Here is an 18,752-nt window from a genome sequence, read left to right on the forward strand (position 1 = left end):
TGTTATTACAACAAGTTATAAACAATGTCACACTTCAGTGAACTCATTTAACAACAGTTTTAAACTGCCCTATCGGCAGCAGGGAATGCAGGTGTAATTTTTTTTGTAAGGTATTCCATATATGTGGTTCATATCTTGCCAGCAGCATACCACCCTGCATCCCTCTCCTGGCTTGCTTCTGATGCTAAGCAGAGTTGGTCCTGGTCAGTCCCTGGATGGAAGACCAGATGCTGCTGTAAGTGGAGTTGCAGGGCCAGTAGGAGGCACAAATTGCCTTATGTAGGGGGATGTTAAACAGTTATCCTGGCTCACTAAAAGATCCCATGGCATGTATTGTAAAAGTAGGGATGTTAACCCTGGTGTCCTGGCTAAATTCCCAATCTGGCTCTCATACCATTGTAGTCACCTAATCATCCCCAGCTTACAATTGGCTCATTCATCCCCTGTAACTGTTCCCTAGGTTGTTGCTGTAAATGAGAATGTGTTCTCAGTCAACTGACCTGGTAAAATAAGAGAGAAATAAACTTAAGGTGGATTTACCAATCATTGTGGAGATGAGTGGGACCTCAAGAGTTAACCAACCTTGTGAATGGGTTTAGTATTTCAACAGGGAAATGTTAGATGTGGAGCAATGATAGTCCAGAGTGTTTGTTTCTATGACCTCTATACTCTCCTCAGGCTTTGGACAAGGCCTACCACAGTGGATACAGCGATGGCCTTCACTTTCTACAAACAAGTGGTGGGTCATGTCATGTTTTCTCTGTATAGATGAGTCTTTATGATGGTAGAAGAAGATATTATATGACATATAGCTAGCGAGTCATAATCCAATTGTGACTGTATCTTTCTATCCTTCTCTCTTGCTCTTTCTCTCACTCTGTCTCTCTCTCCTCTTCACTGCTATTCTGCCTCTCTTTGTTCTCTCTGTCTTTCTTTCTCTTCACTTCCCCTGACTTATATCTCTGTCTCTCTCTTTCTCTTCAATTATCTTATCTTCTGCCTCTCTCTCTCTCTCTAAATTGTTGTTGTTGGGGGGATGGGGTTGTATTAGAAATGGATATCAGTAAGAACAATAATCAAGGGTGGGGGGGATGGGGTTGTATTAGGAATGGATATCAGTAAGAAAATAAGTAAATAACACAAAGAAATGTGCAGGTTGGTTGGTCTGTCAGACACTGTCCCTCATTTGATGGCAGGCAACAATGTAGCACAGTGACTGCATAGCCTTTATGCTACACGGAGCCAGGTTGTCACGTCCTGACCAGTAAAGGGGTCTATTTGTTATTGTAGTTTGGTCAGGACGTGGCAGAGGGTATTTGTTTTCATGGTTTTGTGTATGGGTTTAGATAGAGGGATATTTTGTGTAGAGTGTTTCTGGGGTTTATTGGTGTATGTGTCGATGTAGAGGGTGTAGTTGATTTAGGTGGTTCGGGGTGTGTGTGTATTGTAGAGGGGTATTTAATTTATGTGTTCCGGGGTGTTGGGTATGTTCTTGTGTTTGTATTTCTAAGGGGCTGTTCTAGTTTTGTATTTCTGTGTTGGCCTGGTATGACTCTCAATCGGGAACAGCTGTACATCGTTGTTGCTGATTGAGAGTCATACTTAGGGAGCCTGTTTTCACCTGTCACTTTGTGGGAGGTTATTGCCGTGTTTAGCGTTATGCCTTACAGGACTGTCTATCGGCGTTGTGTTTTTGTATACGTTTTTTGTTTCCCTTCTTTGTCCAAATAAAAGAAGATGAGTGTACATATACCCGCTGTATTTTGGTCTCAATCCTACGACTACCGTGATACAGGTTTTCCTGTGTCTACCCTTCTCAATGGCAAGGCTGTTCTCACTAGCTGTACTTTGTCAAGGTTTTGATCAGTTATCATGTTCAAATAGTTTGCCATGGTGTACTGTCAAATTTGGGCCAGTTGGCAATGCATTTTGCTTTGTTTCCCAATAGGTGATCTAGTTTTGTGTGTGTGTGTGTCTCTCTCTCAATTCAATTCAAAGGGCTTTGTTGGCATGGGAAACATATATGTACATTGCCAAAGCAAGTGAAAGAAGATGATGATGATGATGATAATAAAAATAATAATCTCTCCTCGCTCTCTCTCTCTCTCTCTCTCTCTCTCTCTCTCTCTCTCCTCGATCTCTCTCCTCGCATTCTCTCTCCTGTCGCTACCAGACCTGGTCCCATGTCTGCCTCTTCTGAACACTCCATCAGAGCATCAGTCCTTTCCTCCTGACGGATGGACAGATCTGGAAACAGACTGGGAGGAGGAGAGAGAGGTGGAAGAAGGGGAGGAACAAATAGAGAGGAGGCAGGAAAAGATGAAGAGAGAGGAGCAAATGAAGGAGGAGGAGGAAGAAGAGGAGGAGGAAGAGGAAGATGAAGAGGAGGAGGAAGAGGAGTGGTCCTCCCTGACAGAGACCAGAGGCGATCAGAGAAATTACTCACTTGAAGGGGGAGATCTACCCTGGAATCTGGCAACCCCAGAGCTGGCCATGTATCTAGCCTTGCCCAGCTGGATACACACAGGTACGGTACACACACACACCAAGTGACATCATGCAAAATAAGTGATAATTCGATTTTTATTTTCAGAATACTTGACAGACTGTGGCCTATTATTTTCATCTTAATAAAGAAGTGTCATGTTATAAGGCTGTGATTGGTGTTTCAGCGTTGCTATGCAACATCATGGGGTTGCTGTGGACCCACACCCCAATGCATGTGATGTCATACATGCTCCTCCCCTTCACCCTGCCACTCAGCTTCTTCCTTGGAAACGTGCATAGGTAACACGCACACACAAACACACAAAGATCGGAAGCTCCCATTGTCTGACCTGATTCCTCTCTCTCTCTCTCGCTCTCTGTCTCTCAAATCAAATGTATTTATATAGCCCTTCTTACATCAGCTGATATCTCAAAGTGCTGTACAGATACCCAGCCTAAAACCCCAAACAGCAAGCAATGCAGGTGTAGAAGCATGGTGGCTAGGAAAAACTCCCTAGAAAGGCCAAAACCTAGAAGGGTGCCAACACAGACAGGAAGACAACATCAGTGACTCAACCCACTAAAGTGATGCACCCCTCCTAGGGACGGCATGGAAGAGCACCAGTAAGCCAGTGACTCAGCCCCTGTAATAGGGTTAGAGGCAGAGATGTTAGAGGAGTATATCGTAAAAGTAGCCACATAGCCATTTTCTGACCAACCACATGCATCACAAATAACCAAAAAACAGCTAAATGCAGCACTAACCTTTGACAATCTTCATCAGATGACACACCTAGGACATCATGTTACACAATACATGCATTCTTTTGTTCGATAAAGTTCATATTTATATATAAAAACAGCATTTTACATCGGTGCGTAACGTTGACTAACTATTTTCCCTCAAATGCATCCGATGAAACAGAGCTACAATTTACTAAATTACAGAGAATCCCAGTGGAGAGAGGGGAACCGGACAGGCAGAGATAGCAAGGGCGGTTCTTTGCTCCAGAGCCTTTCCGTTCACCTTCACACTCCTGGGCCAGACTACACTCAATCATAGGACCTACTGAAGAGATGAGTCTTCAGTAAAGACTTAAAGGTTGAGACCGAGTCTGTGTTTCTCACATGGGTTGGCAGACCATTCCATAAAAATGGAGCTCTATAGGAGAAAGCCCTGCCTCCAGCTGTTTGCTTAGAAATTCTAGGGACAATTAGGAGGCCTGCGTCTTGTGACCGTAGCGTACGTGTAGGTATGTATGGCAGGACCAAATCGGAAAGATAGGTAGGAGCAAGCAATGTAATGCTTTGTAGGTTAGCAGTAAAACCTTGTAATCAGCCCTTGCCTTAACAGGAAGCCAGTGTAGGGAGGCTAGCACTGGAGTAATATGATCAAATTTTGGGGTTCTAGTCAGGATTCTAGCAGCCGTATTTAGCACTAACTGAAGTTTATTTAGTGCTTTATCCGGGTAGCCGGAAAGTAGAGCATTGCAGTAGTCTAAACTAGAAGTAACAAAAGCATGGATTAATCTTTCTGCATTATTTTTGGAAAGAAAGTTTCTGATTTTTGCAATGTTACGTAGATGGAAGAAAGCTGTCTTTGAAACAGTCTTGATATGTTCGTCAAAAGAGAGATCAGGGTCCAGGGTAATGCCGAGGTGCTTCACAGTTTTATTTGAGATGACTGTACAACCATCCAGATTAATTGTCAGATTCAACAGAAGATCTCTTTGTTTCTTGGGACCTAGAACAAGCATCTCTGTTTTGTCCGAGTTTAAAAGTAGAACATTTGCAGCCATCCACTTCCTTACGTCTGAATCACAGGCTTCTAGCGAGGGCAATTTTGGGGCTTCACCATGTTTCATTGAAATGTACAGCTGTGTGTCATCCGCATAGCAGTGAAAGTTAACATTATGTTTTCGAATGACATCCCCAAGAGGTAAAATATATAGTGAAAACAATAGTGGTCCTAAAACGGAACCTTGAGGAACACCGATATTTACATTCACAGAGACAAAATGATATCTTTCCGACAGATAAGATCTAAACCAGGCCAAAACTTGTCCCTGTAGACCAATTTGGGTTTCCAATCTCTCCAAAAGAATGTGGTGATCGATGGTATCAAATGCAGCACTAAGGTCTAGGAGCACGAGGACAGATGCAGAGCCTCGGTCTGACGCCATTAAAAGGTCATTTATCACTTTCACAAGTGCAGTCTCAGTGCTATGATGGGGTCTAAAACCAGACTGAAGCATTTCGAATACATTGTTTGTCCTCAGGAAGGCAGTGAGTTGCTGCGCAACAGTTTTTTCAAAAGAAATTGAGAGGAATGGAAGATTCGATATAGGCCGATAGTTTTTTATACTATTTTCTGGGTCAAGGTTTGGCTTTTTCAAGAGAGACTTTATTACTGCCACTTTTAGTGAGTTTGGTACACATCCGGTGGATAGAGAGCCGTTTATTATGTTCAACATAGGAGGGCCAAGCACAGGAAGCAGCTCTTTCAGTAGTTTAGTTGGAATAGGGTCCAGTATGCAGCTTGAAGGTTTAGAGGCCATGATTATTTTCATCATTGTGTCAAAAGATATAGTGCTAAAACACTTGAGTGTCTCCCTTGATCCTAGGTCCTGGCAGAGTTGTGCAGACTCAGGACAACGGAGCTTTGGAGGAATACGCAGATTTAAAGAGGAATCCGTAATTTGCTTTTTAATGATCATGATCTTTTCCCTCAAAGAAGTTCATGAATTTATTGAAAGCCATCCTTTCTTAGGGAATGCTGCTTTTTATTTAGCTTTGCGACAGTATCAAAAATACATTTCGGATTGTTCTTATTTTCCTCAATTAAGTTGGAAAAATAGGATGATCGAGCAGCAGTGAGGGCTCTTCGATACTGCACGGTACTGTCTTTCCAAGCTAGTCGGAAGACTTCCAATTTGGTTTGGCGCCATTTCGGTTCCAATTTTCTGGAAGCTTGCTTCAGAGCTCGGGTATTTTCTGTATACCAGGGAGCTAGTTTCTTCTGACAAATGTTTTTAGTTTTAGGGGTGCAACTGCATCTAGGGTGTTGCGCAAGGTTTGATTGAGTTCCTCAGGTGGTTAACTGATTTTTGTCCTCTGACATCCTTGGGTAGGCAGAGGGAGTCTGGAAGGGCTTCAAGGTGTAACGGCAGTAGTATAAAGGGGACCAAGGCGCAACGTGTAGAGTGCTCATCCTTTACTTTAACCCCTTTAACCCCAGCGAAAAAATCATATCGCCATTAGCATAACAACATTTTATTATTATTTTTTTTTTTTCTTCAAATTATATCATTTTATAGATACACCTCTCCTGAATCGAACCACGCTGTCCGATTTCAAAAAGGCTTTACAGCAAAAGCAAAACATTAGATTATGTTAGAGGAGTATATCGTAAAAGTAGCCACATAGCCATTTTCTGACCAACCACATGCATCACAAATAACCAAAAAACAGCTAAATGCAGCACTAACCTTTGACAATCTTCATCAGATGACACACCTAGGACATCATGTTACACAATACATGCATTCTTTTGTTCGATAAAGTTCATATTTATATATAAAAACAGCATTTTACATCGGTGCATAACGTTGACTAACTATTTTCCCTCAAATGCATCCGATGAAACAGAGCTACAATTTACTAAATTACTATTCGAAAACATTTTTAAAATGTAATATTGTCATTCTAAGATTTATAGATGAATATCTCTTGAAAGCACCTGTAATGCCAGATTTAAAATTAACTTTACTGGGTAATCACACTTTGCGATGAAAGGGGATGCGATACTCTGAAAAATAGGCTAACGTTACAGGTCAGCGCCATCTTGGAACAATTGCATATCACATCTAGTCTTGTATACTATTGTCAATAATCCCTTACCTTTGGTTGTCTTCAACAGAAAGCACTTCTAGGAATCCCAGGTCCACAACAAATGTATTTTCGGTCGAAAAAATGACTCCTTTATGTTCCAAGAGCTTGTTCTTGTTAGCGCGTCTGAAGGCTGATCAAAATGCTCCGTCGGCCGCGGGACAGCTATTTCGAGAAAATGCATTTTTTTCCCATTTAGGTTCGTTCAAACATGTCAAACGTTGTATAACATAAATCTTCAGGGCGTTTTTCAACAAGAGAGCCAATAAGATTCGAGGGGGACGATTGCATTGTGTTTCAAAACGTTTCGAAAGGGGAGGGTAACCAGGGGCGCCGGCGTCATAATGGTGATGGTCCTCTCCGTGTGACCACGTTCCACAGCGTCTCATTCATTCAGTTTTAACAGTAGGAGACTCAAACCACTTTGTAAAGACTGGGGACATCTAGTGGAAGCAATAGGAAGTGCTCAATGAACCATAGCTCACGGTGTGATTAATAGGCAACGTGATGAAGTTGAGTTCGCAATTCAGAATTCCACTTCCTGTTTCGATCTGTCTCGGGGTTTTGACTGCCATATGAGTTCTGTTATACTCACAGACACCATTCAAACAGTTTTAGAAACTTTAGGGTGTTTTCTATCCACAAGTATTAATTATATGCATATCCTAGCTTCTGAGTTTGAGTAGTAGGCCGTTTAAAATGGGCACAGAACTTTTTCAAAATGCGCTGTGGCGCCCCCTATCCTTGGCGACCGTCAAGAGGTTAATGAAAACACTTCAACAAAAACAACAAAACGACAGCCAACAGTTCCGTCAGGTAACTAACAAAACGGAAAACAACTTCCAACATAGGAAAAACAGACTGCCTAAGTATGGCTTCCAATCAGAGACAACGATAGACAGCTGCCTCTGATTGGAAACCATACCTGCCCAAAACATAGAAAACATAGAATGCCCACCCACCTATCACACCCTGACCTAACTAAACAGAGAAAACACAGCTCTCCTAGGTCAGAGCGTGACACAAGGAATCTCTCTCTCTCTCTCTCTCTCTCTCTCTCTCTCTCTCTCTCTCTCTCTCTCTCTCTCTCTCTCTCTCTCTCTCTCTCTCTCTCTCTTTCTCTTCTCTTCTCTTCTCTTCTCTTCTCTTCTCTTCTATTCTATTCAATTACAGGGTCTTTATTGGCATGGGAAACATATGTTAACATTGCCAAAGCAAGTGTAAGAAGCGCCCATTGTCTGACCTGATTCCTCTGTCTCTCTTTCTCTCTCGCTCTGTGTTTGTGTGTGTCAGGCTGGTTGTATTAGGGTTCTGGATGTGGCAGGATTTACGACAGATCACCTTCTTTATCATCAACACCCTGGTCTCCAGCCTCCACAGAAACCTAGAAGACAGGTACAGAGATAGACAGATACACACAGACAAATCAGATATTCATGTTTGTGTGTATCACAAACCGGTGCACCTGGCGCCTAATATGATACCCCGTTCAAAGGCACTTAAATATTTTGTCAATTCACCATCTTAATGGCACACACACAATCCATGTCTCAGTTATCTCAAGGATGAAAAATATTTATTCATCTACACTGATTGAAGTAGATTTAACAAGTGACTAATGGATCATAGCTTTTACCTGGTCAGTCTATGTCATAATGTTCTGTACACTCAGTGTAAATGCATACAGTATGTACAGTCTATATCTGGTGTGTGTGTCATCACCTTGTGTGTCATCACCTTGTGTCTCATCACCTTGTGTGTTATCACCTTGTGTGTCATCACCTTGTGTGTCATCACTTTCTATGTCATCACCTTGTATGTCATCACCTTATGTGTCATTAACTTGTGTGTCATCACCTTGTATGTCATCACCTTGTATGTCATCACCTTGTATGTCATCACCTTGTATGGCATCAGCTTGTATGTCATTAACATGCCTCCACAGAAACCTACAACACAGATAGACAGACAGACCTGGACTACAGGAAAGGTGAGAGCTGGGCTGCGATCTACACAAAACAGTCTGTTCTACACAGGACATTTCTATCAGAATTTTCTTTGTGTTTCTGTTTGTCAGAACCACATGTATGTTTATATTTAGTGTGTTTTCCTGTGTGTGTGATGTGTGAATGTTCTCAGGGTACTTCCTCCTCTCCTCTCCTCTCCTCCTGTGGCTCCTGCTGATGTTGCTGCTGCTGCTGATGATGATGATGATTGTCACACCCTGATCTGTTTCACTAGTCCTTGTTATTGTCTCCACCCCCTCCATGTGTCTCTTGTTTTCCCCAATGTATTTATCCCTGTGTTTCCTGTCTCTCTGTGCCAGTTCGTCTTGTATGTCCAAGTCAACCAGCATTTTTTTCCTGTTCTCCTATTCTCTTTTTTCTAGTCTTCCCAGTTTTGACCCTTGCCTGTTTCTGGAATCTGTTCCTGCCTGACCATACTGCCTGCCACTCTGTACCTCCTGGACTCTGAACTGGTTTTGATCTTTTGCCTGTCCACAACCATTCTCTTGCCTACTCCTTTTTGGGTTATTAAACATCTAAGACTCCAACCATCTGTCTCCTGTATCTGCATCTGGGTCTCGCCTTGCGTTATGATAGATGATGATGATGATGCGGGGGGAGTACGAGGGTCTGGGATAGACCCCCCCCAAGGACAGGAGTTCCACCCTCTGCCTCCAGCTATCCTCCATCTCCTCGTCATCCCTCTCTCCTACCTCCTCACAGGACTCCAACCAGTACACGATCTTGCTCTGCTTGGATCTGGAGTGAAGGGATATAGAGAAGGTGGTGGAGAATGAGGGGGATGGAGGCAGAGAAGGAGTGGAGACTATCCCCACTGTACCTCTCTGCCCTGGGCTGAAGGAGTGGATGAAGAAGGAGATCTTGTTTGACCCCCCCCCCCCCCTTATAATAACAACCTTACTGTTGTACTTGTCCTTCATACACTAACACTTGTCTTGCAATGATTTTCATGATAGTGGCTTTTTTTTAGGAAAGTTTATTTCTTATATATATATATATATATATATATATATATATATATGAGAGAGAGAGAGAGAGAGAGAGAGAGAGAGAGAGAGAGAGAGAGAGAGAGAGAGAGAGAGAGAGAGAGAGAGAGAGAGAGAGAGAGAGAGAGAGAGAGAGAGAGAGAGAGAGAGAGAGAGAGAGAGAGAGAGAGAGAGAGAGAGAGAGAGAGAGAGAGAGAGAGAGAGAGAGAGAGAGAGAGAGAGAGAGAGAGAGAGAGAGAGAGAGAGAGAGAGCTCAAAAAAAAATAAAGGGAATACTTAAACAACACATCCTAGATCTGAATGAAATAAATAATCTTATTAAATACTTTTTTCTTTACATAGTTGAATGTGCTGACAACAAAATCACACAAAAATAATAAATGGAAATCCAATTTTATCAACCCATGGAGGTCTGGATTTGGAGTCACACTCAAAATTAAAGTGGAAAACCACACTACAGGCTGATCCAACTTTGATGTAATGTCCTTTTAAAACAAGTCAAAATGAGGCTCAGTAGTGTGTGTGGCCTCCATGTGCCTGTATGACCTCCCTACAACGCCTGGGCATGCTCCTGATGAGGTGGCGGATGGTCTCCTGAGGGATCGCCTCCCAGACCTGGACTAAAGCATCCGCCAACTCCTGGACAGTCTGTGGTGCAATGTGGCATTGGTGGATGGAGCGAGACATGATGTCCCAGATGTGCTCAATTGGATTCAGGTCTGGGGAACGGGCGGGCCAGTCCATAGCATCAATGCCTTCCTCTTTCAGGAACTGCTGACACACTCCAGCCACATGAGGTCTAGCATTGTCTTGCATTAGGAGGATCCCAGGGCCTTAGGAGGATCCCAGGGCCAACCGCACCAGCATATGGTCTCACAAGGGGACTGAGGATCTCATCTCGGTACCTAATGGCAGTCAGGCTACCTCTGGCGAGTACATGGAGGGCTGTGCAGCCCCCCAAAGAAATGCCACCCCACACCATGACTGACCCACCGCCAAACCGGTCATGCTGGAGGATGTTGCAGGCAGCAGAACGTTCTCCACGGCGTCTCCAGACTCTGTCACGTCTGTCATGTGCTCAGTGTGAACCTGCTTTCATCTGTGAAGAGCACAGGGCGCCAGTGATGAATTTGCCAATCTTGGTGTTCTCTGGCAAATGCCAAACGTCCTGCACGGTGTTGGGCTGTAAGCCCAACCCCCACCTGTGGACGTCGGGCCCTCATACCACCCTCATGGAGTCTGTTTCTGACCGTTTGAGCAGACACATGCACATTTGTGGCCTGATGGAGGTCATTTTGCAGGGCTCTGGCAGTGCTCCTCCTGCTCCTCCTTGCACAAAGGCGGAGGTAGCGGTCCTGCTGCTGGGTTGTTGCCCTCCTACGACCTCCTCCACGTCTCCTGATGTACTGGCCTGTCTCCTGGTAGCACCTCCATGCTCGGGACACTACGCTGACAGACACAGCAAACCTTCTTGCCACAGCTCGCATTGATGTGCCGTCCTGGATGAGCTGTACTACCTGAGCCACTTGTGTGGGTTGTAGACTCCGTCTCATGCTACCACTACAGTGAAAGCACCGCCAGCATTCAAAAGTGACCAAAACATCAGCCAGGAAGCATAGGAACTGAGAAGTGGTCTGTGGTCCCCACCTGCAGAACCACTCCTTTATTGGGGGTGTCTTGCTAATTGCCTATAATTTCCACCTGTTGTCTATTCCATTTGCACAACAGCATGTGAAATTTATTGTCAATCAGTGTTGCTTCCTAAGTGGACAGTTTGATTTCACAGAAGTGTGACTGACTTGGAGTTACATTGTGTTGTTTAAGTGTTCCCTTCATTTTTTTGAGCAGTGTATATATATATATATATATATATATACATACATACATACAGTTGAAGTCGGAAGTTTACATACACCTTAGCCAAATACATTTAAACTCAGTTTTTCACAATTCCTGACATTTATTCCTAGTAAAAATGTCCTGTCTTAGCTCAGTTAGGATCACCACTTTATTTTATGAATGTGAAATGTCAGAATAATAGAGAGAATGATTTGTTTCCAGTGGGTCAGAAGTTCACATAAACTCAATTAGTATTTTGAAGAATTGCCTTTAAACTTTTTAACTTGGGTCAAACTTTTCAGGAAGCCTTCCACAATAAGTTGGTTGAATTTTGGCCCATTCCTCCAGACAGAGCCAGGTTTGTAGGACTTGTTGCATGCACATGCTTTTTCAGTTTTGCCCACAAATTTTCTATGTAATTGAGGTCAGGGCTTTGTTTTTAACCTTCATTTAACTAGGCAAGTCAGTTAAGAACAAATTCTTATTTTCAATGACAGCCAAGGAACAGTGGGTTAACCTGTTGAGGACAGACGTTCCGCTAGCGGAACCCCGTTATGCCTGCGGAACCCCTAGCCAATGGCCTCGCACGGCACGAAATACAAAACCAACTAAAATACCACAATTCAATTTTCTCAAACAATCAACTATTTTATACCATTTTAAAGATAAGACTCTCGTTAAAATCTAACCACATTGTCCGATTTCAAAAAGGCTTTTTCAGCGAAAGCAAGACATTAGATTATGTTAGGAGAGTACATAGACACAAATAATCACACACCCATTTTCCAAGCAAGCATATATGTCACATAAACCCAAACCACAGCTAAATGCAGCACTAACCTTTGATGATCTTCATCAGATGACACTCCTAGGACATTGTTATACAATACATGCATGTTTTGTTCAATCAAGTTCATATTTATATTAAAAAACAGCTTTTTACATTAGCATGTGATGTTCAGAAGTAGCATACCCACCGAAAACTTCTGGTGAATTTACTAAATTACTCACGATTAACGTTCACAAAAAACATAACAATTATTTTAAGAATTATAGATACAGAACTCCTTTATGCAATCGCGGTGTCAGATTTTAAAATAGTTTTTGCAAGTACATAGCCTGGCCATCACAGCTAGCTAATTTGACACCCACCAAGTTTGGCCCTCACCAAACTCAGATTTACTATAAGAAAAATGTGATTACCTTTACTGTTCTTTGTCAGAATGCACTCCCAGGACTTCTACTTCAACAACAAATGTTGTATTGGTTCCAAATAATCCATAGTTATATCCAAATACCTCCGTTTTGTTCGTGGGTTCAGGTCAGTATCCGAAGGGTGACGCGCGAGCGCATTTCGTGTCAAACGCTGTTTAAATTCAATTTTTATGCTATTTTTCTCGTAAAATAGAGAGAATATTCCAGCCGGGCGACGTTGTATTCATTCAAGGCTGAAAGAAAAAAATGGAGAATTCTCATGAACGCGCTTCTCAGTGTCACTGTTCCCAGCCTGACCACTCACAAACAGAGCTGCTGTACTTCGCCCAGAGACTGCAGACACCCCATTACACTTTCTGGCGCCTTCTGAGAGCCAATGGAAGCCTTAGAAAATGTCACGTTACAGCAGAGATGCTGTATTTTTGATAGAGATGCAACAGAAGGAGAACAAATTGTCAGACAGGGCACTTCCTGTATGGAATCTTCTCAGATTTTGGCCTGCCATATGAGTTCTGTTATACTCACAGACACCATTCAAACAGTTTTTGAAACTTTAGAGTGTTTTCTATCCAAATATACTAATTAATATGCATATTCTCATTTTTGGGCAAGAGTAGTAACCAGTTTAAATCGGGTATGTTTTTTATCCGGCCTTGCAAATACTGCCCCCTAGACCCAACAGGTTAATGTGTTTGAGCCAATCAGTTGTGGTGTGACATGGTAGGGATGGTATACAAAAGATAGCCCTATTTGGTAAAAGACCAAGTCCATATTATGGCAAGAACAACTCAAATAAGCAAAGAAAAACGACAGTCCATAATTATTTGAAGACATGAAGGTCAGTCAATACGGAATATTTCAAGAACTTTGAACGTTTATTCAAGTGCTATGATGAAACTGGCTCTCATGAGGACCGCCACAGGAAATTAAAATCCAGTTACCTCTGCTGCAGAGGACAAGTTCATTAGAGTTACCAGCCTCAGAAATTGCAGCCCAAAAAATGCTTCACAGAGTTCAAGTAACAGACACATCTCAACATCAACTGTTCAGAGGAGACTGTGTGAATCAGGCCTTCATGGTTGAATTGCAGCAAAGAAACCACTACTAAAGGACACCAATAAGAAAAAGAGACTTGCTTGGGCAAAGAAACACGAGCAATAGACATTAGACCTGTGGAAATCTGTCCTTTGGTCTGATCAGTCCAAATTGGAGATTTTTGGTTCTACCCACCTTGTCTTTGTGAGATGCAGAGTAGGTGAACGGATTATCTCTGCATGTGTTTCCCACCGTGAAGCATGGAGGAGGAGATGTGATGGTGTGGGGGTGCTTTGCTGGTGACACTGCTGGTGATTTATTTAGAAATCAAGGCACACTTAACCAGCATGGCTACCACAGCATTCTGCAGCAATATGCAATCCCATCTGGTTTGCGCTTAGTGGGACTATCATTTGTTTTTCAACAGGACAATGACCCAAAGCACACCTCCAGACTGTGTAAGGGCTATTTGACCAAGAAGGAGAGTGATGGAGTGCTGCATCAGATAACCTGGAACACAATCACCCGACCTCAACCCAATTGAGATGGTTTGGGATGAGTTGGACCGCAGAGTGAAGGAAAAGCAGCCAACGAGTGCTCAGCATATGTGGAAACTCCTTCAAGACTGTTGGAAAAGCATTCCAGGTGAAGCTGGTTGAGAGAATGCCAAGAGTATGCAAAGGGATCATCAAGGCAAAGGGTGGCTACTTTCAAGAATCTAAAATAGAAACATATACAAATATATTTTAACACTTTTTTGGTTACTATATGATTCCATATGTGATATTTTATTGTTTTGATGTCTTCACTATTATCCTACAATTTAGAAAATAGTAAGAATATAGAAAAACCCTTGATTGAGTAGGTGTATCTTTTGACTGGAACCCTATATTTAAAATAAGTGTCATTTATATTTACAATTCCCTTATTCAAATGGATTACTCATTTACGTAGCTCTTATCAAGAGCTCTTATCAAGTTGTAAATTGTATTGTTATTTAAAGACCCCAATGTTCCCCTCTAACCAATATATATCCAATATGGCGTAGCAGTGCAGACGTGGTTTGTTGTCCTCTCATTTACTTTTTGTATTTTTCGTCTTTTTTGTATATATTCCATTTTATTTTTCAATCTCTTTTTCCATTTTTAAATGAAATATACCTTCTGGTCACCCGCCTCACTCAATGTGACACGGATCCGCTCTTTTTTTAGACCCATAGCCAAAACTTTCATCAGAAGGTAGCCAGCAAATTAGCTAAGTTACTAGCTATTTAGTCATTGTTAGCAACTGCTAGCGGCCTTTACCCTCTGCTCAGGCACCAGACATTTTTTTAGCCTGGATAATACCTGCCAGCCTCGGACTGTTTTTCTCCACTACAACGGCAGATTCCTGCCATAAACCCTGGACCATTGATCATCACAGCTAGCTAGCTGCCACTAAGTGACCCAGCCTCGAAGCTAGCCCTGAGCCAGGCGCATCTCCCGGCTAGCAAACAAAATTACCACAACTGCAATACCTCTTTCACCATCTGGCCCGGTCCCTTCGTCGACACGGCGCCCCGCCGTACCACAACGACTGGTCCGCTGACGTAATTCCATCAGCTGTGCCTTCAACCGGCCTTTGCCGTACGACGGAGCAGACGCTTCTACTTACCCCGGACTGCTAACTTTAAACGCTGTGTCTCCCACGTGCTAGCGTACTAACGAATACCTAGCGGCTTCCCTGTTTCATCTATTGCTGTACACTGGACCCTATGATCACTTGGCTACATAGCTGATGCCTGCTGGACTGTTCATTTATCACGATACTCCACTTTGTTTACCTTTGTTTATCTGTCGGCCCTAGCCCGAACTCAAGGCCCTGTGTGTAGTTAACCGACCCTCTCTGCCCATTCATTGCCATTTTACCTGTTGTTGTTGTCTTAGCGGATTAGCTGTTGTTGTCTTACCCGTTGTTGACTTAGCTAGCTCTCCCAATCAACACCTGTGATTGCTTTATGCCTCGCTTTATGTCTCTCTCAATATGCCTTGTATACTGTTGTTTAGGGTAATTATCATTGTTTTAGTTTACTGCGGAGCCCCTAGTCCCACTGTACATGCCTTAGATACCTCATTTGTCCCACCTCCCACACATGCGGGGACCTCACTCAGTATAACCAGTGTGTCCAGAGTTGCAACCTCTCTTACCATCACTCAGTGCCTGGGCTTACCTCCACTGTACCCGCACCCCACCATACCCCTGTCTGCACGTTATGCCCTGAATCTATTCTACCACGCCCAGAAATCTGCTCCTTTTATTCTCTGTCCCCAATGCACTAGACGACCAGTTTTTCTACCCTTTAGCCGTACCCTCATCCTACTCCTCTGCTCCTCCGGTGATTTGGAGGCTAACCCAGGCCCTGCATGTCCCCAGGCACTCTCATTTGTTGACTTCTGTAATCAAAAAAGCCTTGGTTTCATGCATGTTAACATCAGAAGCCTCCTCCCTAAGTTTGTTTTACTCACTGCTTTAGCACACTCCGCCAACCCTGATGTCCTTGCCGTGTCTGAATCCTGTCTTAGGAAGGCCACCAGAAATTCTGAAATTTCCATACCCATCTACAACATTTTCTGTCAAGATAGAACTGCCAAAGGGGAGGAGTTGCAATCTACTGCATAGATAGCTTGCAAAGTTCTGTCATACTTTCCAGGTCTATGTCCAAACAGTTTGAGCTTCTAATTTTAAAAATGTATCTTTCCAGAAATAAGTCTCTCACTGTTGCCACCTGTTATAGACCCCCTCAGCTCCCAGCTGTGCCCTGGACACCATATGTGAATTGATTGCCCCCCATCCATCTTCAGAGTTCGTTCTGTTAGGTGACCTAAACTGGAATATGCCTAACACCCCAGCAGTCCTACAATCTAAGCTAGATGCCCTCAATCTCACCCAAATTATCAAGGAAACCACCAGGTACAACCCTACATTCGTAAATCCTGACCAACTTGCCCTCCAAATACACCTCTGCTGTTTTCAATCAGGATCACAGCAATCACTGCCTCATTGCCTGAATCCGCTATGGGTCCGCGGCCAAATGACCACCCCTCATCACTGTCAAACGCTCCCTAAAACACTTCTGCGAGCAGACCTTTATAATCGACACTGCCCAGGTATCCTGGAAGGATATTGACCTAATCCCGTCAGTCAAGGATGCCTGGTCATTCTTTAAAAGTAATTTCCTCACCATCTTAAATAAGCATGCCCTTTCAAAAAATTTAGAACTAAGAACAGATATTGCCCTTGGTTCACTCTAGACCTGACTGCCCTTGACCAGCACAAAAACATCCTGTGGCGGACTGCAATAGCATCGAATAGTCCTGGCGATATGCAACTGTTCACGGAAGTCAGGAACCAATACACACAGTCAGTCAGGAAAGCAAAGGCTAGCTTTTTCAAACAGAAATTTGCATCCTGTAGCTCTAACTCCAAAAAGTTTTGTGACACTGTAAAGTCCATGGAGAACAAGAGCACCTCCTCCCAGCTGCCCACTGCACTGAGACTAGGTGACATGGTCACCACCGATAAATCCACAATAATCAAAAATTTCAATAAGCATTTCTTTACGGCTGGCCATGCTTTCCTCCTGGCTACCCCAACCCCGGCCAACAGCTCCGCACCCCTCGCAGCTACTTGCCCGAGCCTCCCCAGCATCTTCTTCACCCAAATCCAGATTGCAGATGTTCTGAAAGAGCTGAAAAACCTGGACACGTACAAATCAGCTGGGCTAGACAATCTGGACCCTCTCTTTCTAAGATTATCTGCCACCACTATTACCAGTCTGTTCAACATCTCTTTCGTTTCATCTGAGATCCCTAAAGATTGGAAAGCTGCCGCGGTCATCACCCTCTTCAAAGGGGGTGACACTCTAGACCCAAACTGTTACAGACCTATATCCATCCTGCCCTGCCTTTCTAAAGTCTTTGAAAGCCAAGTTAATAAACAGATTACTGACCATTTCAAATCCCACCGTACCTTCTCCGCTGTGCAATCCGGTTTCCGAGCTGGTCACGGGTACACCTCAGCCACGCTCAAGGTACTAAACGATATCATAACCGCCATCAATAAAAGACAGTACTGTGCAGCCGTCTTCATCAACCTTGCCAAGGCTTTCGACTCTGTCAATCAGCTTATTCTTATCGGCAGACTCAATAACCTTGGTTTCTCAAATGACTGCCTCGCCTGGTTCACCAACTACTTCGCAGACAGAGTTCCATGTGTAAAATCGGAGGGCCTGTTGTCCGGAGCTCTGGCAGTCTCTATGGGGGTACCACAAGGTTCAATTCTCGGGCCGACTCTTTTCTCTGTATATATCAACGATGTCGCTCTTGCTGCGGGTGATTCCCTGATCCACCTCGACGCAGACAACACCATTCTGTATTCATCTGGCCCTTCTTTGGACACTGTGTTAACTAACCTCCAAACGAGCTTCAATGCCATACAACACTCCTTCTGTGGCCTCCAACTGCTCTTAAATGCTAGCAAAACCAAATGCATGCTTTTCAACCGTTCGCTGTCAGCACCCACCTGCCCGACTAGCATCACTACTCTGGACGGTTCTGACTTGGACAACTACAAATACCTAGGTGTCTGGCTAGACTGTAAACTCTCCTTCCTGACTCATATCAAACATCTCCAATCCAAAATCGTATCTTGAATCGGCTTTCTATTCCGCAACAAAGCCTCTTCACTCACGCCGCCAAACTTACCCTAGTAAAACTGACTATCCTACCGATCCTCGACTTCGGCGATGTCATCTACAAAATAGCTTCCAATACTCTACTCAGCAAATTGGATGTAGTCTATCACAGTGCCATCCGTTTTGTTACCAAAGCTCCTTATACCACCCACCACTGCGACCTGTATGCTCTAGTCGGCTGGCCCTCGCTACATATTTGTCGCCAGACCCACTGGCTCCAGGTCATCTATAAGTCTATGCTAGGTAAAGCTCCGCCTTATCTCAGCTCACTGGTCACGATAACAACACCCACCCGTAGCGCACACTCCATCAGGTATGTCTCACTGGTCATCCCAAAAGCCAACACCTCCTTTGGTCGCCTTTCCTTCCAGTTCTCTGCTGCCAGTGACTGGAACGAATTACAAAAATCGCTGAAGCTGGAGACTTACATTTCCCTCAACTTTAAACATCAGCTATCTGAGCAGCTAACCGATCGCTGCAGCTGTACATAGTCCATCTGTAAATAGCCCACCCAATCTACCTACTTCATCCCCATATTGTTTT

General features: G+C 43.6%; 1 protein-coding gene across 1 annotated transcript; it reads left to right on the plus strand.

Moving 5' to 3' along the window:
- The first annotated feature begins 662 nt into the window (after positions 1-662).
- LOC106612943 (APC membrane recruitment protein 1) lies at positions 663-8,829 on the plus strand. The gene is made up of 5 exons (XM_045687094.1): positions 663-739; positions 2,174-2,527; positions 2,673-2,787; positions 7,669-7,770; positions 8,321-8,829. The coding sequence occupies exons 2-5, from the start codon at positions 2,320-2,322 to the stop codon at positions 8,337-8,339; spliced, it is 444 nt and encodes a 147-aa protein (XP_045543050.1). The 5' UTR covers positions 663-739; positions 2,174-2,319; the 3' UTR covers positions 8,340-8,829.
- Positions 8,830-18,752: the final 9,923 nt, after the last annotated feature.

This window comes from Salmo salar, chromosome ssa09 (assembly GCF_905237065.1).
Source record: "Salmo salar chromosome ssa09, Ssal_v3.1, whole genome shotgun sequence".
NCBI classification, from domain to species: Eukaryota; Metazoa; Chordata; class Actinopteri; order Salmoniformes; family Salmonidae; genus Salmo; species Salmo salar.

Excerpts from the sequence above, each read along its gene's own strand:
- LOC106612943 (XM_045687094.1), top strand. The coding sequence starts at position 2,320 with ATGAAGAGAGAGGAGCAAATGAAGGAGGAGGAGGAAGAAGAGGAGGAG. Across the intron at positions 2,528-2,672 it reads GCCCAGCTGGATACACACAG|CGTTGCTATGCAACATCATG; the intron begins GTACGGTACACA and ends TTGGTGTTTCAG. Across the intron at positions 2,788-7,668 it reads TTCCTTGGAAACGTGCATAG|GCTGGTTGTATTAGGGTTCT; the intron begins GTAACACGCACA and ends TGTGTGTGTCAG.